Genomic DNA, 17699 nt, shown 5'->3' on the forward strand with positions numbered 1-17699 from the left:
GATACGCAAAACAACAGTTGTTTTTAATTGCCTTTCGCGGCAATCCATCGGTCTGTCCGCTAGAGTAACTGCCCTTTGTCAAAGGGAAGCTACTCTAACTCTAGTCTATGAGACGTCACGGCTACGGTCAGACGTTGTTGACAGTCGGTCTGTCCTGTTATAACGTTAAGAAGTGTAGTCAGATGTACACACAGGGAAAAACGAAACAAGGTAACAATTCAATCATATTTCGGCAAAATCCAACTATTTAAATTTGTGGAGAAGGTTTTAAGCCGCAGAGGTCTACAAGCACAGATATGGCTACTGATCCCGCTAGGCTAGGCCTCGTGCCCTCGAAAAATTGTTTCGAAATTTATATCTCAATAGTTGCCAAAACTTATAAAATGCCTAAGCTACGTCACAACTAGACACTGATTTTCAGTATTTTAGACTGCTCTTTTGATAATGATAGCAATTATCCCTGTAGTTTATCCAGATTCCCGATGGTTAATTCTGACTCGATCCCCGAATGACGAGGGCGACGCCATGTTTGTTTATAAACAGTGAAAGTAGTCCTACTTGACCTTTCATATTTGCATCTCTATCCACATATGACCACAACGGATATCGTTTTTATCCGTTGGCTTTATCCTGCCGAGAAACCTACCCATTATATGATAAATAATACTTATCAGTCTATGTTTAAGCTACCTACGGCCATTAAATAGTTTATAAACAGTGAAAGTAGTCAGTTTATGTCTAAGCTCCCTTCGGCCATTAAATAGTTATTATCAACATGCATATGTATGTTACTGTTCACGAATTTCTTATAACCTTATAGTCAATATTCTTACGACAGTAATGTCCAGAGGAATAGCAAGCATCTATTACTACACAGGATTAAGTGCGATCTGTTTCTTCTCCGTGAGTTCCATTATAGGGAACCCTCCAGTTTGCAGTGTTTATGATACTAACTGAAATGAACTCCCACAAGGACACCAGGAATAGTGCTGTAGGGATCGATATTCGCGGACTGTGGTCGTTTGTTGGCTTCACTACCTCACACTATGGCAGTGCAACCTTTCAAACAATTACCCACCGACACCTAATCTCCATGTGTTCATGGCTTACACTTAATGGACTGAAATCGTGACTATCTGATACATAAGCATGCAGACGTAACGTCAGTTAACTTTTAGGTGTTTGATCAAGGTGTAAACAAACTGATGTGTTATTGTATTTGTTCGTGTAAATTTTCAACATATGTGAAGTCTGAAGTACTGAAACACCCAAACAACGTGACTAAGTGAGTAAGTTGGGGCTTAACGCCACTTTGAAGATTATCGATGCCAGCTTAATAGCTTAATGGGAGAGGAATGTAAAAGCGTTTGGGGACCTACCATTTGATTTTTTATTATGGGGGTGGTGGTCCCTGGGATTTTTTTTAAAACAGTATATTTTCACCGAAAATTCTTGAAATAATATTGATGCTTCAGACTGTTAAAAAAATGCCCGCCCCAAAATGACATTGTTGCAAGGCGGTTTTCAGGCTCATAAAAAAATATATCTGGTTTTGTAGCTGAAGCTGATGTGGGTTTGGATGTGGGGATGGGGCCCGGGGGTGCACACCCCTAAAACTCAATTATTTATTTTTAAATTGTCGCTTTTATTCAGACACAGTGAGCTAACATGTCAATTATCGTGTGTTTTTCTTCATTCCGTGGAGGGGCGGTCGGGTAGCCTAGTGGTTAAAGCGTTCGCTCGTCACGCCGAAGACCCGGGTTCGATTCCCGACATGGGTACAATGTGTGAAGCCCATTCCTGGTGTCCCCCGCCGTGATATTGCTGGAATATTGCTAAAAGCGGCGTAAAACCAAACTCACTCACTCACTCATTCCGTGGATCTGACACTGCCAATATTCAGTGCGATTTCTTTTCTTCAAACCTAAACATGTACAGGCCTTAAAGTTCCAGAACTCACAACTAGTGGAGTACATTTGTGCTATCTACGTATACATGGACGAGTTTGCTTGTAAAATGTGAACAAGGTTGGTGTCCGTGGTTATTAGGAACTCGGTTGAGAACTTTCACAGGTAATAGCAGTTACCAGCTCAAATGATTAATAGGGAAGAAATTTATGGATGTCAACTTCTTAGTTACGAGGAACACGACGTTTCGGAGTATATACTAACTACTTCATCATTCACTTGATGAAGCCGTAATGCTATAGCTTAGTGTTTACTGTTTAGTGCTAATAAATCCTATAAACTATATCTTGGTTTATCTTTGTCAAAGCGCCCTATTGCAATCAGTTTATTTATTTATTTTTTTAATCACATGTGTGTATTTTGTAAACTTTTGACAATTCCGAGTCGGCTCCTTTGTGGGCGAGGAGTTACTCTAGCGTCGGTAGCGTAATCGTTAATTAAGCACATTGACACTAAAAAAGACTAAGATATGTAAAAGGCTACCCGTCTGACAATTCAGGAATTCTTTGGGGTAACCATGTTATGCTATGTATCTTGATAACTCATCTAAGTTACTGATTCAATGAGCGAAGCAAAAACAATATTCCATAGTCGTTCTACAAACTAATAACACGTGCACTGCATTCTAAGCAGATAACGGCTTATCGTCGAGGGACAAAATTATAAGAGAAAAATGTAAGCCCCTTGAAAATTATTGGAGAAAACTATTTATTCCGGTAAGCCCCTTTAAGTTATGAGCCCATATTGTTATATAGAGGGAACTGTATCTAGACCATAAATCTCGGAGTCACATCAATCACTGATACTGTTGATTGCGGACTCTTGGGTTAAGAACAACGGCTTATCTGTTGAGTAGTTGTGGCGTGGAGCAAAATAATGCTACTGATTTGACGCCCAACCATAACTATAGAGGCAATGATATCGGTGTACTGTTGAATTACTGTGCTGTTATATGGGAATGACTGAGTATGGTCAAACGCTGCTTTGAGCAGTGTTTCAGTTTAAACTTGATGGTTCAGGAAAATTCCTTATGATGTAGGTCTTAGACGTTTTCAGTTTGGTAAAACCCATGACCAATGGTATAATGCTGACAGACCCAGATACATAAAGGCGTGTTTTGGATTCGAACCCACAATTATCGGCTTCTGTGGGGTCCAACTCCGCCCAGAGAATTCAGGCGTCTAAGACGACTGGGCAATCTGTGTGGTCGCTATATGTAGTGAAAGGCTATGAAGGTTATTTTATGGCACCATCGACAATGTTTCAACAATCAGCGTCATGGCTAGATGTAGAAGTAGGTTGAAGCATGATGACTATACAGGCCGTCGGGGTACGATGACACACATTTCGCCAGCTAACGGACACCTGTGACACTGCCATCCCCAACATGGTTCCAACGAAGACCTAATCAATATATCTCAGACCAGTTTCACCAACATTATCATTAGCCAAAACGTAGCTTCTCACAAAACCATCATGGTCATGCTTAATGGCAGCTTGGCAGGATATGGTTATCCTTTTCGCGAACACCAGGTGCCATCGGTCATTTTCAGTGATCCACTCATATAAATTTAACACCTATTTTGCCATTTACACCCAATGGAATCTTTTTTCCGCGGATAATGCAGACGAGTTATTATTTTCTGTTTTGACGTTTAATAATTAATGGAAAGGGTGGCCTTTAGCGACATTAAATATAGCAATCATTATTTCATGAGATGGAGTAATATTTAAACATCAGTTTACTTGATTGTTCTCTGCATTCTGCCAGTTCATTTGTAATGGATGCATATGTCGTCATGTTACTTCAGAATAATTTCATACTTTGAAGTTTACACTGTTTCTTTCATGCTGATTGGCTGAATGGGTAGTCACGTGATCTGATATTTGAAGTTCACACACCTGTGAATGGACAAAAAAGTTCACACGGTGTGAACAATTTTTTTGTGAAATTGATCGTGTGAACGTTTGTTGGAACTACTTTCCGGGTTTTCTCCGAAATTTAGATCAGTGTTTACGATCAACTCGTTTTTCTATTTTCTTTTTAATCCCTGCATTTATCAGCAATATAATTAATTTAGTATTTTTGCCTGGTCTTGTAACATTTCTTCTGCTTTGGTTCTGGTGTTTGATGTCTTCTAGCCGCTACATGAAACAAAATGGATTGTCCTGACGGTGATTTGGATATGGAATGGCTATCTTTCAATACTAATAACGCAAGTAAAGAAAATTAATTCTGTAAAATTACTGAGGTGAACGAAATTGATTTATTGAGCGATGCCTTGTTTTCGGAAATGACAGGAATCTAGAAACAATTAAAACAATGTAGTACCCTGCTCAGATGTGGCCGCTGACACAGAGCAAACGCGACTGCTCCTGATCAATCCAAAACTAAAACCCGATTCACTATCGTATCGGGCAAAAAATCTAGTATTTTGAGAAACCATAAAACATGAACATATTTGTTTTAAACAAAAACAAACAAACTTGCCTACCTGTTTTACCGATTGGTCATCGGAGACGAGAAAATATCCGTAGACGGAATCAGAAATCTACTATTCCGGTTTGTGAGTTGGCCGACCTTCTCCGTTCATTCTAGGTCGAGAAGCGGCGGCACATGAGGAGTGACGGGGCACAGAAATGAAGCTGGTCATACAGTAGGTGTAATCTCAGGTGACAAGAAACACCAGCTGAGCAAAGTATTACAGCACACGCGACACATCTCAAACTCCAAATATAACACACCCTGACATGAAAATTAACACAATACACGCAAATTTCAGATCACTCGGTTCAATCCCCACCAGTCCATTCCGCATCGTCCGAATTGGTTTGCGATTATCCAAACACAAGCAACACATTCATAAATCGGTGATATTCCCAATTTGCTAGTGCCACGAGAGGGTTCACGCGTCAGGGTTTTTTCCATAACTGCTCCATAAACGTCATTTTCAACAGCAGTACATGTAAGTATAAATTTCATCCTCATGCTCCTGTTCGACTCGAAATGCACCTCTTTACAAACTTATGTGACGTCATATATAAATCCGCGCTTAAAGGTTGACCTCACCTCGTTGCATCGAGGTCATGTTTATATTTTTGTTCACTTTCCTGTAATCTATTTTTAAGATCTGATTTATCCAAAATATTGTTAGTAAATTTGTTCAGAGAATGAAATTATGTTGACATATTTCTAGATAATGTTGTATATATTCAAAGAACTATTTTTCCTTGCATAACAATTGTTGCAACGTTCTTCGGCAAAACCAGAGGACTTCAAATTCAAGCAAACATTGTTACGATATTATCCGGCGAGACCAGTCAACTACAAAGTAAGAAATTATAAGAATTGAACGTCAGTTTGGATGGGTTCATTGAAGTGTGAACGATTTAAAAGCGCTGGTTAAACTTTGACCATCGTTTAACCAGGGCTTTTAAATCGTTCACACTTCAATGAACCCATCCAAACTGACGTTCAATTCGTAAGTGACGTTATGTCCTCACAACTATTTGCGTACATGTAGGAAATGGTAGGTAGGTTTTATATTTCGAAAGAATTGCTTGATACGATGTTTTGAGATTTGTCTTTGAGTATTCGATGAACCAAATTTTATTACTTGAAACCTCACGGTTAATGTTCCAAACATTTTGTTCCAGCCATCATTTTCTCAATTACTACGCAAATAACAAAACGTGTACTCTTAATTCCTCATTAACACACATATCTTCTCTGAAACCAATATCATATTTACAAATGATAAATCATCACATTATCATACACATCAACACATAATCTGCCATCGAGTTGTTGAGTCTCGGCATAAAAGATGGACGTTTGATCACTGTGTAAATGAAGAGCGAAGGTTTTTATACTGTAATATGAACGGAGTACGGAAGTGTGACTAATTAAAATTCTCACATGAAAAGAATCTGTACTTAATCTCAATTATCTTCTGTCAACTGATTGTGTGTGTTTAATGGTGATTGATTACAAATTTGAATCGAAAAATCAAACATGATTTAAAGCATAAAATTATTTTGAATACAGACATCTACTCATCATTAATCAGCTAATGGACCGAAAGAATTGAATTTCATAAGTGACATACATCGAAACTTGGTTAGTCTGATGGTACGGTTCCCATAGCAGTCGTCATGAAAAACACATATCCATATGAACGCATCTTTGTTACAGTATATTTGTATTATATATACTACTAAAAAACACCCCTTTTTCATATGACAATGGTAAATCAGTCATGGATGGTGAGTATTGTCGGTGTTCTTTAACTTATTTTGAGTAGTATATGTGGAGATTTCCACCAAGATCGTCCACAAAGTGAGGTTTCCAAACAAACTGAATCGAGGCGAACCCGGTTTCAATGTACATATTCTCATTTGCGTCTTGAAATAGACAGTAAGAACTGGTTCCTGTGCCATCAGATCGTGCAGGGATGGTAAAGAGGGTGCCAGGCGTCGAGAATAGATCTCTCTATGCGTTAAAACAGTGGCCAGACTGTATTTTGGGAGACGGTTAATGTTATTAGGCAATCTCCTGGTGACCGTCTTGGGTCTATCTATCATGGCGTCTGTCTCCTATCAGGTAACCTGCTTGGAGGAACATTGTCCCCTAGACAACGACGAGCCTTTGTGTTTAATGACGGAATCTCCTGTGAAAAGAGAACAATAAACACGAGAGTGTTTCATCAAGAATGGCCATTAAAGGAAACAAACGGAATATATTACAGGGTTTTTCTTGGTCCACCTCCTGGTCGGGGCAATCGATAATAGTTATGATCATATTTGAAATGTACTGCAGTTCTAATAGCTGATTTCCCTATGGATCTGGTCATGAGATCAAAGTCAACAGTTTTGTATCATCTCTCGAGTAAGGCTATTTCTATCTCAACCCTCTTCAGCTGGGCTTCTCTGCAGGGGCTGTGGTGATAATTTACAGATGAAACGCAATTTAACAATTTTCTATGGCACCATCTATTCTCTGCAGGCGAGTTAGTATACTTTGCCTTATGTGGTGTGCCAAATTGATCTCTGGTCTTGCTCCAGCTATGAATATAGCTGACGAATTGAATAATTTAGCAGTGATATTCTTGGAGTGTTTATGAAGAATATGACCACTTGCGCAGTATTGCCTGGGCTTCCATCAAGATGATGCAATTGATGTAGCTAGACTTAATCCAGGATACATTTCAGCATTTAATAAATCTTAGTTTCGTTTAGGTTTTAAAGTAGTTTAAATGGACCATATCTCGAACATGTATATGTAATTGATATAGTAGGTATGTGTGTGTGTGTGTGTGTGTGTGTGTGTGTGTGTGTGTGTGTGTGTGTGTGTGTGTGTGTGTGTGTGTGTGTGTGTGGTGCACAAATTATTCAGTCCTTGCTGTGAACAACTGAACCACTTTAAAATCCAGATCACAAGTATACAGTTTTCGTCCTGTACAAATTCGCTTAGTTCATTGCAATGAACAGTTTGTGTTTGTTTGTTTGTAGTTTAACGCCGCACTCAGCAATATTCCAGCTTTATGACGGCGGTCTGAAAAATAATCGACATCATGAGCATCCGTCCACGCAGGGATACGATGACATGCATCAACCAAGTCAGCGAGCCTGACCACTTGATCCCGTTTAGTGGCCTCTTACGACACACGTAGTCGCCTTTAAAGGTAAGCATGGGTTGCTGAAAAAAACCTATTCTAACCCAGATCTTCACGGGTCCTTTCGTGGAGTAATGATAGAAATGAGTGAGTATGGGTTTTAGCGAAATTTCAACAATATCACGGCGTGGAAAACCACAAATGGGCTTCACACATTCTACCTATGTTGGGATTCGAACCAAGATCTTCAGCCTGACGACAGAACACTTTCACCACTAGGCTACCCTGCAGACCCAATGACAAAGTATGCCCCGGTATGACAACAAAGGCAGTGATGTTTAAATGTATGTATTATTTCTTTACTGGAATGAATTTGTGTTGATATTGCTGGCACTCTGTAGTACATAGAATACTAAACGAGCTCCTGTGTAATACCAAGTTTATGAAAGGAGGGACTAAATCTGGTATTTGACGAGCGAAAGCTACTCAGATACCAGAACTATTCACGAGTTTCAAAAAATTGGTATTACACAGGAGCGAGTTTAGTATTGTATTTATTACTTGCCATTTATAAATTTATTTTAGAATTTTACTGTCGTGTATGAATATAGGCAGACACCAACACGATCCACAACGTAATCCGAATTAGTTTAGCAGAATATAGCTTCAAACATGTCAAACGTTGACACATATTAATTTAACACCATATACCGGCCCACCTTTAGAATTTAAACGTTCCACGAAGTTATCGTAGCGCTGAGGTTATCGTAACTCATATACTTTAACTTTGGACTGGGCTTCAATACGATCGCCTTGTGCAACCGGACCTGTACCACAAAGTTAACAATCACGTCACAATACTCTATGACGTGTTTGTGGAATTTTGTTGCAAGATCTACCGGCGAAACAATGTCATGTGACGTAGAGTGTCATGTGTCAATGTCAATGCCTAGCAACGGGGTTGCTGGTGTCTTTGAGTTTGCATAAGCTCCTCTTAGTGATCTATCATCTCCTCGGGCAATGTCATTGAATAATCCAAGGGATACTGAGAGCTTTCAATATTTGTTAGTGTAACTAATTCCCGCAGTACATAAGCACGCGCTTTGGTATTACACAATGTGTAACACAGCTGTATGTTTATGAAACAGGTGATCTCTTCACGGGCAAGTACTAATATATACGCTAACGAAGATCAAACATAAACTGTGAAATACTGTAAAACGTGGATGCAGGTAAAATGCGTGCATAGAGTGTATTGGTCGAGTTTCAGCTACAGCGTCAGGGTATGAATCTAAACCTCGATATCTCTGCGTCTCGAATGAATTTCGACCATGAGCGAACACCTGGTGTCATCACTGATTTTCAGCGATACTTTCATATATGTTTTACCACGCCCAATGGAATCTGCTTCGGCAGATAATTGAGACTGGTTATTCTTTGGCGCTGATGTTTTATATTCATATATCATATTGCCTTTGTCTATATTTGAAATAGTTATGATGCATCGATGGCATTTGAAAAAGATCAAGGCCATGCATAATGTTTATAGCAAAACGATGAGTGTGTGAGTTAGGTTAAACGCTGCAGTGGGAAACAGTCCAGTTACATCGCGGCGTGTGTATTATGGGGATGAAAAGGATGCAGGTCTTAGACGTTTACCACTTTAATAAAACCTCGAGCACGGATATAACATGGCCAACCCAGAGACTTGGCTCCATGATGACAGCAAATATCCCGATACTAAATCGTCTATATCTAAATTATCTGTATCGTAATCAGCATTGCTAAGCTCATTTTCTTACTAGGTAAATTGTATAATAATTTGCAATTTTAAGATTTATTTTTTAAATTGTTCCAGAAAATACACGAAAACAATCATTTTGAGTTCATTGAAGTCCCATATAAAATATTCACTATCATAGATCCACTGCCTTGCTTGCATGGTGGTGTTCAATACCGAAATACATCAAACATTTCTGTAACGAAAATCTGACTTTCCCCGTTGTGCGTACATGAACATTTATCAAATCTCACTGTACGTCTACACAAGGCGATGGTCGTTTAATGGTCATTTCCCATCCCAGTCCTCTTCCTCCAAACAAAGTCAAAATCCTATGGAAGCTGTCAGTGTTCGATACTCCCAACATTCCGACAACTGTTTTAGTCTCACGCCGGCCTAGTCCGTGGTGTTGCATCCTCTGCTGGCAGCGTGGCGATTAGATGGACACATCGACAGCGTAAGAGTGACACGAACGTGAAAGCCTAGGGGTAGTGGGCTAGCATAACGGATCGATAAGAAGGATTCCATGGGAGAACACCATCCGCAACGAAACCCTACCGCTTTGCCGCTTTTCACACTTTCAGACCAGGCCACACAAGACAATGGTTTCAGCGTAGCGTTAAAAGTCCCCAGATCAAGCACGTCATAAGCTGAGAGGGTGGGAGACGAAGCACTTTGATTGGGCCCAGTTCCGAATCCATCTACGCATAAAATCAGTCGGTGCTATCACTATTCACAACCGACGCCTCAGTGGAATTACTTCTGTCATTTACAAGAGATCTTGCTTCTAGGAATCTCGCAATATTGACCCCAAGAGATGCTCATGCAAGAGGTCAAAGTTATTTAGTCAACGACGTGATGTCATAAGAATATCGGGCTGACACTGGATTAAGCTTTTGTGTACACCAGAAGCACTCGCTGGTCCTCCAGTCAACACAATCTAGAAATGCGTTCGACACAAGGAAGGTGGTGTGTTTTGATGCTGTTGCACGTGATTTTGTTGCTCAGCGTGCATTATTCTAGAGCTGGGAAAAATCTTCCCGAGATATGTAATGAACTTTCTGCCGTGGCAACAGGTCCTGGGAAATACACGGAGATTGTTTCGCGCCAAAGTAATGTCGTCTGCCGAGAGTCGGCTGCTGGTATTGTCGTCTGGTCTCATTGGACATCCAAGAGGAATGCCATCCTTAGAGGTAGGATCTTCTATGACGTACCTTTATTTGAATTGCCATCAGTGTTTTCCTTACATAAATGTATCGATTTATAATGCTTGTGAAAAGTTCCGGAAAATTCCTATAATTCAGGAATACAAATCCGTTTGACTAACTAAACTATTGACGACAACATGAATGTCATGAAATGGCTACATCACGCCTACTTCTACCAAGTGATTCTGCCACCTTCAATATCCCGTTTACCAAATTAAACATAAATTCAACAAATTGTACTCTTCTCTTTGTATTAACAAGCATGTGCGTGCCTGGATTGATTAGAATTTGAGGATCCTGAAACAGAATTTGTAGTACGTTGCAGCACACCTCTCATGTTTAGAACTGACGCCCTGAAAACAAGTACACCGAGGGCCTTTGGACTTTATGAAGCTGTTGCATTATGCATCGTTTATCTGCTGCTTTTTGACATTTGGTCCAGAAAATGAGTCCCTAGCATCACGCTGAGTACCTGGCTACGGACCTATCTGTGTGTTGTCGGTCGTGAATAGTAAACAAGTTTGTTTACAACGTGACGGCTTGCAATCTCGTCTATTTAAAGGTACGCAATCGATTTTGGCGGGAAACTTCCAGGAATCGCCAGACACTTGTTTCCGTCTACAGCTTACAGTTCCTGGAACTTGTTTTACAAGACTTCCGTTACTATTCTGCTCCAGTTTATTTTAGATTTTATGACGAAAATGAGTTCAGGTGTTGCTTATTTAAATCGTTTATCTGAGCTAACATTTCCTTCAGCACCATACATGAAAATCCTGTTCGTTACTGTTAGTTGTTTTATACTTACTTTTATACTGACCCGTGAAGATCCGGGGTAGAATAGGTCTTCAGCAACCCATGCTTGCCGTGGTGACTATGCCTCTCGTAAAAAGGCGACTAACGGGATCGGGTGGTCAGGCTCGCTAACTTGATTGATCCGTGTCATCGTATCCCAATTGTATGGATCGATGCTCATGATGTCAATCACTGGAATATCTGGAGAGCGGAGAGCGGAAGGTCCGGGGTTCGGCATTAAGGGGCTACAACAAGGACTGGTCGGCTAGGCGTCAGTATACTGTGTCTGAGTGGGGTATTCATGTTAAACTGCGGCATGGTATCTCAGTGAGCTAGCACTATAAATCGGCATCAGTCCGGACTAGTACTAGCAGCCACACAAACACACACACGTACATGCACGTCGCTATATAAGTGCAATAATCTTGGACGCGACGTTAAAGCTCATTTCACCTCACCTCACCTTCAACATTATAATGGCCTATTGACAACACTGACTTTAAAACGTGGTGCCCCGTCTGTCCATGGTAGGTTCTGCCAAAGGATGTAAGAGTTATGAATACACATCAGTTACAATTCTGCTCATTGCTGCGATCCCCGTTGGAACTCAGGCAAGGAACAGGCCCTCAGTGTCCAATGGTGGCCGTTAGATTTGTTTGTTTGTTTTTTTGTGTAACGCCGCACTTAGCAATATCCCGATCCCGTTAGTTGCCCTTTACATGGATCGCAGAAGACCAGTTCTAACTGGGATCTTACCGTGTACAGATGGTTATATAATTACATATGGTGTCCCGTGTAGAGGTGGTTATATAATAATATATGGTGTCCCGTGTAGAGGTGGTAATATAATTATATATGGTGTCCCGTGTAGAGGTGATTATATAATTATATATGGTGTCCCGTGTAGAGGTGGTTATATAATTACATATGGTGTCTCGTGTACAGATGGTTTTATAATTATATATGGTGTCCCGTGTAGAGGTGGTTATATAATTACATATGGTGTCTCGTGTACAGATGGTTATATAATTATATATGTTGTCCCGTGTAAAGGTGGTTATATAATTACATATGGTGTCCCGTGTAGTGGTGATTATATAATTATATATGTTGTCCCGTGTAGAGGTGGTTATATAATTATATATGGTGTCCCGTGTTCAGATGGTTATATAACTATATATGGTGTCCCGTGTACAGATGGTTATATAATTATATATGGTGTCCCGTGTACAGCTGGTTATACATCTTTATATGATGGGGTCTAAAGCCTACCCTTAGGACTCATATTTAGAACCAAGTAGAAAATAATGCCTCTGGCTGGAAAGTCAGGCAGATGCAGGGAGGCTACCTAATGATAAAGTGACACAATGTTCGCCACTAATTGGTTCCTGTTCAATGAGGCTGTGTGTCTTCGGGGTTGTGTTGGCATTTGGGACTGAAACCAGCTGATTGTAATGGATGGCAAGATGGGTGTATGGACATGGCGGTGGCAACTTCTACCACATGCTTTCACTGCGTGTACTGTCTCATCCTTCCGTGAAGGGGACGTCATTGATTTATGGAAACATCATGATCCTACTTGTATTATGAATCACTGAAATTGTGCTGCTCTGAAACCATCATGTTTGTGATCACCTAACGCTGCACCAACAATTGACAAATAGCAATCCCGCAAGTCGTTACAGTCCTAACGCCCTCAGCTTCTTCCCGAGCTTAATCACTTCCATACACGCTAGCCTCTGAAGGCGATTTTAAACTGAGGAGCACCTGCTTTCAATTGATTATTTATTCATCTAACTGTAAGGCTTTTCTATCACACACACTCTTTTTCCCATAAGTACATATGAAGAATGGCACCTGATCATTTGTGTAAATCGGATATTTATTCAGAGAAATTATAGGTCCTTCAAAAGTGAATTTAACCACATCATGTTTGTCAGGCGGATATCTCAAACGGGCACAGAGACATCTTGAAGACATGGCGTAACGGTTAAGCTAATGTCTGTTATGATAAACGTATTTGAAGAGAGGAAGAGTTAGTCTTGTTTTTTTGTATGCATCGGTCTGAAGAGATTTAGAACCTGTTCTCCATACACATACAGGGAGGGTTGAGTTGGTCGTAGATTTCAACAATATTTTCAGTCATATCAACGATTTCCAGCTTAATACGGGAGGAATGCCCAATTGTGTTCTGTCTTTTGTGGGAGGAGGGGTATATAAGTTAAAGCGTGCGTTTATCCTTCTCTACATGACCATGTGTGATTTGGAAGTTTTGGGTAGCTCCTTTCCCCGTCAAATAATGTGCAAATACCATTTATAGATTGGGATACACTGGTTTGCAAAGGGAGCGGGGAATGGCCGGGAGAAGGGCAGGAAAATACCAAGCGTGGAATAGTCATCTGTCTTCCGGGACGTGTTGCTTGAATATTCCTGAAAGCGATGTAAAATAACCTTCTCACTCAGTCATGTATTCACGTACGGACAGGCACATGGTGTTCCTCGCAAGGATTAACCCGTTCTTTAATCTATGATGATTCACCGTACGACCTCTGTTGTCCATCCTCATGTTCAATACGACCTACGCTGACCAATTGACCACAACACGTGACTCCTTCGCTATGCACTTCCTCCTCACTAATGAGGAGGTGTTTATCTATTGATCCCGTGCTCCCATCGCCGTGCCTACATACGTGTCTCAATTGTCCAGCACTTAGTCTTCATGTATGCTAATTCACAGACTGTAGCCCTACATGATAGATGTGAATATTTTCGCGATGGCGTCCATCCTTCACACACACACACACACACACACACACACACACACACACACACACACACACACACACATAGATATAGATACATAGATAATTATATATACATAGAATAAGTCTGACCCGTGGAGATTTGAGTAGAGAATAGGTTCGAGGCAAGGCATGGATGCTTGCATGTCGTAAGAGGCGACTATAAATGTGGTGAATGCGGCGTTGAACAACAAACAAGTTGGTGTTCACTCACTCACTGCCAATCATTCACTCATCCGCTTACACTTTCACTCACTCTTTCCACTCACCCGCGTAATTTGTCAATTCACTCCTTACGTAAGACGCTTGTATATATAAACTATGAAAAAAGGGGCTTAAATTGCGTTCGTTTTCACATGCCGTTCCGTTCTAGACGCTCCTGTAGTTACTGTCGTCGTTGCTTTATTCCTGCTCGATAGGGTTGTTATCATCAACAAGTAAACTCCACTCACACGTCAGATTTAGCTGCTAAGGTTCGTGAAGCAAAACAGTCCTTTCTCTGGAGTTGTGACAGTTTGGGAATGTCTGTATCACGTCTGAGATCCCTTATGTAGTTAGGACCAGTCAAGATGTCTACATTCCTCATGCACAAAGACGGTCTTTTATTCATCACGAGATCAATTAATCATTTAGAGAAGCAGTTCTGATTTACGCGGCCTGTCTTCGTAATAAAATTACGAGGAGTGTAACAAAACTTCTCCACAACAAACGCTGGTTAACTAGCGTATGCTGTCAGATGCATATATTTGTAACAAAGTAGTTGTTCATCCATAAATCTTATCCTTACTTAGCGTATCCTGGTATTATCTCTCATCAAGGAGTGATTTCAGCGTGTTACGAACGATGTCTGAAACATCCCATTCGAGGTCCATCAACGATACTGGCGTGCTTGTATCCCACTGGTGTAGAAGACTTTCTCCTGATGGTGTAAAATCCTCAACGTTTAGGAAGAGGTGGAAATCTAACGGTGTGCCAAATCTTGTGAATACGGAGGATGTTCAATGAGGTAAAAGTCACATTCATCGAGTGCAGTCATGGCAACATCAGATTTGTCAACGGGTATATTGTCCTGGTGGAATAACACCCCTTTTGTAGTTTTTCTACAACGTTTACCCTTCATCGCGACAGCAGATTTGTCAACAGCTACATTGTCCTGGTGGAATAACACCCCTTATATAATTTTTCTACGACGTTAACCCTTAATCGCGACATCAGATTTTTTCAAAAGCTACATTGTCCTGGTGGAATAACGCTCCCTTTTGTAATTTTTCTACAACGTTTACCCTTCATCGCGACATCAGATTTGTCAACAGCTACATTGTCCTGTTGGAATAACACCCCTTTTGTAATTTTTCTACGACATTTACCCTTCATCGCGACATCAGAATTGTCAACAGCTACATTTTCCTGTTGGAATAACACCCCTTTTGTAATTTTTCTACAACGTTTACCCTTCATCGCGACATCAGATTTGTCAACAGCTACATTGTCCTGTTGGAATAACACCCCTTTTGTAATTTTTCTGCGACGTTTACCCTTCATCGCGACATCAGATTTGTCAACAGCTACATTATCCTGCTGGAATAACACCCCTTTTGTAATTTTTCTACAACGTTTATCCTTCATCACGACATCAGATTTGTCAACAGCTACATTGTCCTGGTGGAATAACACCCCTTATATAATGTTTCTACGACGTTTACCCTTCATCGCAACAGCAGATTTGTCAACAGCTACATTGTCCTGGTGGAATAACACCCCTTTTTTTTTTTTTTTCTACGACTTTTACCCTTCTTCGCGACATCACATTTGTCAACAGCTACAATGTCCTGGTGGAATAACACCCCTTTTGTAATTTTTCTACAACGTTTACCCTTCATCGCGACATCAGATTTTTCAACAGCTACATTGTCCTGTTGGAATAACACTCCCTGTGTGATTTTTCTACGACGTTTACCCTTCATCGCGACATCAGATTTGTCAACAGCTACATTGTCCTGGTGGAATAACACCCCTTTTGTAATTTTTCTACGACATTTACCCTTCATCGCGACATCAGATTTTTTCAACAGCTACATTGTCCTTGTGGAATAACGCTCCCTGTGTGATTTTTCTACGACGTTTACCCTTCATCGTGACATCAGATTTGTCAACAGCTACATTGTCCTGGTGGAATAACACCCCTTTTGTAATTTTTCTGCGACGTTTACCCTTCATCGCGACATCAGATTTGTCAACAGCTACATTGTCCTGTTGGAGTAACACCCCTTTTGTAACTTTTCTACGACGTTTACCCTTCATCGCGACATCAGATTTGTCAACAGGTACAATGTCCTGGTGGAATAACACCTCTTTGTGATTTCTCTACGAAGTTTATCCTCGATATTGTCTCAGCAAATTAGCATAATATTGTCCATTAATGGGGTGACCTTTCGAGAGTTAGTCCCCTAGCATGGTACCTTTGGAATACCAGAAAGCCGAAACCATCACCTTGGCAGCTGATGGAACAGACTTTGCCTTCTTCTGAGGAAGAGATGTCTAATGTTTCAACTTCTTTGACTGTTGTTAAGTCTCTGGCTGATAGTGGTGAACGCAATACTCATCCTTGATTAGATATATTCTGAAACCTCTTTCCAGTTCGTCCCTAATAATGTTCTCAACTTGCTCATGAGAAATGCCTGCTACATTGGTTTTGTGACGAGTCGTCGATCATCCATAATCATACCATGTATATTATCAACACTATCATTAGTAGTGGTAGTTGAAGGTCTTCCTTATTTGGGATGTTCGTCGAGGATCTTTCTTCCCTCTTCAACTCTACTGTTCATCTCTTAACAGCGGCAAAGGAAGGCTCATCGTCCACTGACGTTAACACCATGGCTGTTGGAGTTAAACCTTTCAGTTGGAGATACTTGATGACAGTGCGGAAGCCAATTTTGGCCATTTTTATCATCAGAGAGTATATAGTCTATTTGATGCCCGCTGAAATATGCTGCCTGGTTGTGTATTTAATTTAAATGCAGCTTGTAAGCATGGAAAGAATTGTACTTAATACAAAGTGTTAAGGGCGACTATGTATCTTTCGTGGTTAACTTTTCAGCCACCCTCCTATTTTGTATTTCGTCATAAGTGACTGGATAACCTCCGTTGTTTAGTGGATAGAGCATCTGCACGGAGACCTGAAGGTCAGATGGTCGATCCCCGGTCGCGTCATACCAAAAGACAATAAAATATTGTATTGTATTTGTTGTTACCCTGCCTAGCTCATTAAGGAGATAAAACCAGGAGTTGTAGGCGCTGAGTAGGGTACCATGTTAAACTGTAGCATGGTTTATCCGTGGGATATCACTTTAAAACCGACAGGGGTCCGGACTAGGCGCATACACACATGCACACACACACACACACACACACACACACACACACACACACACACACACACACACACACACACACACACACACACACATTCACACACACATTCACACACACATTTTCACACATTCACACGCACACACACACGCACACTCACACAC

At 40.6% G+C, this 17699-nt stretch overlaps 2 protein-coding genes across 2 annotated transcripts in view; one reads left to right on the forward strand and one right to left on the reverse strand.

Moving 5' to 3' along the window:
• LOC139464636 (uncharacterized) overlaps positions 1-914 on the reverse strand; it is a 64965-nt gene extending 64051 nt beyond the window's left edge. The window contains exon 1 of the mRNA XM_071246161.1: positions 871-914. Within this exon, the coding sequence (XP_071102262.1) occupies positions 871-914 (44 nt within the window). The remainder of the gene's footprint in view (positions 1-870) is intronic.
• An 8897-nt stretch (positions 915-9811) lies between these two features.
• LOC139464910 (ferric-chelate reductase 1-like) overlaps positions 9812-17699 on the forward strand; it is a 126668-nt gene continuing 118780 nt past the window's right edge. Inside the window, exon 1 of the mRNA XM_071246501.1 lies at positions 9812-10555. Coding sequence (XP_071102602.1) covers positions 10309-10555 — 247 coding nt within the window. The 5' untranslated portion in view covers positions 9812-10308. The remainder of the gene's footprint in view (positions 10556-17699) is intronic.

Source organism: Haliotis cracherodii, unplaced genomic scaffold, assembly GCF_022045235.1.
Source record: "Haliotis cracherodii isolate W230 unplaced genomic scaffold, xgHalCrac1.p SCAF_17, whole genome shotgun sequence".
NCBI classification, from domain to species: Eukaryota; Metazoa; Mollusca; class Gastropoda; order Lepetellida; family Haliotidae; genus Haliotis; species Haliotis cracherodii.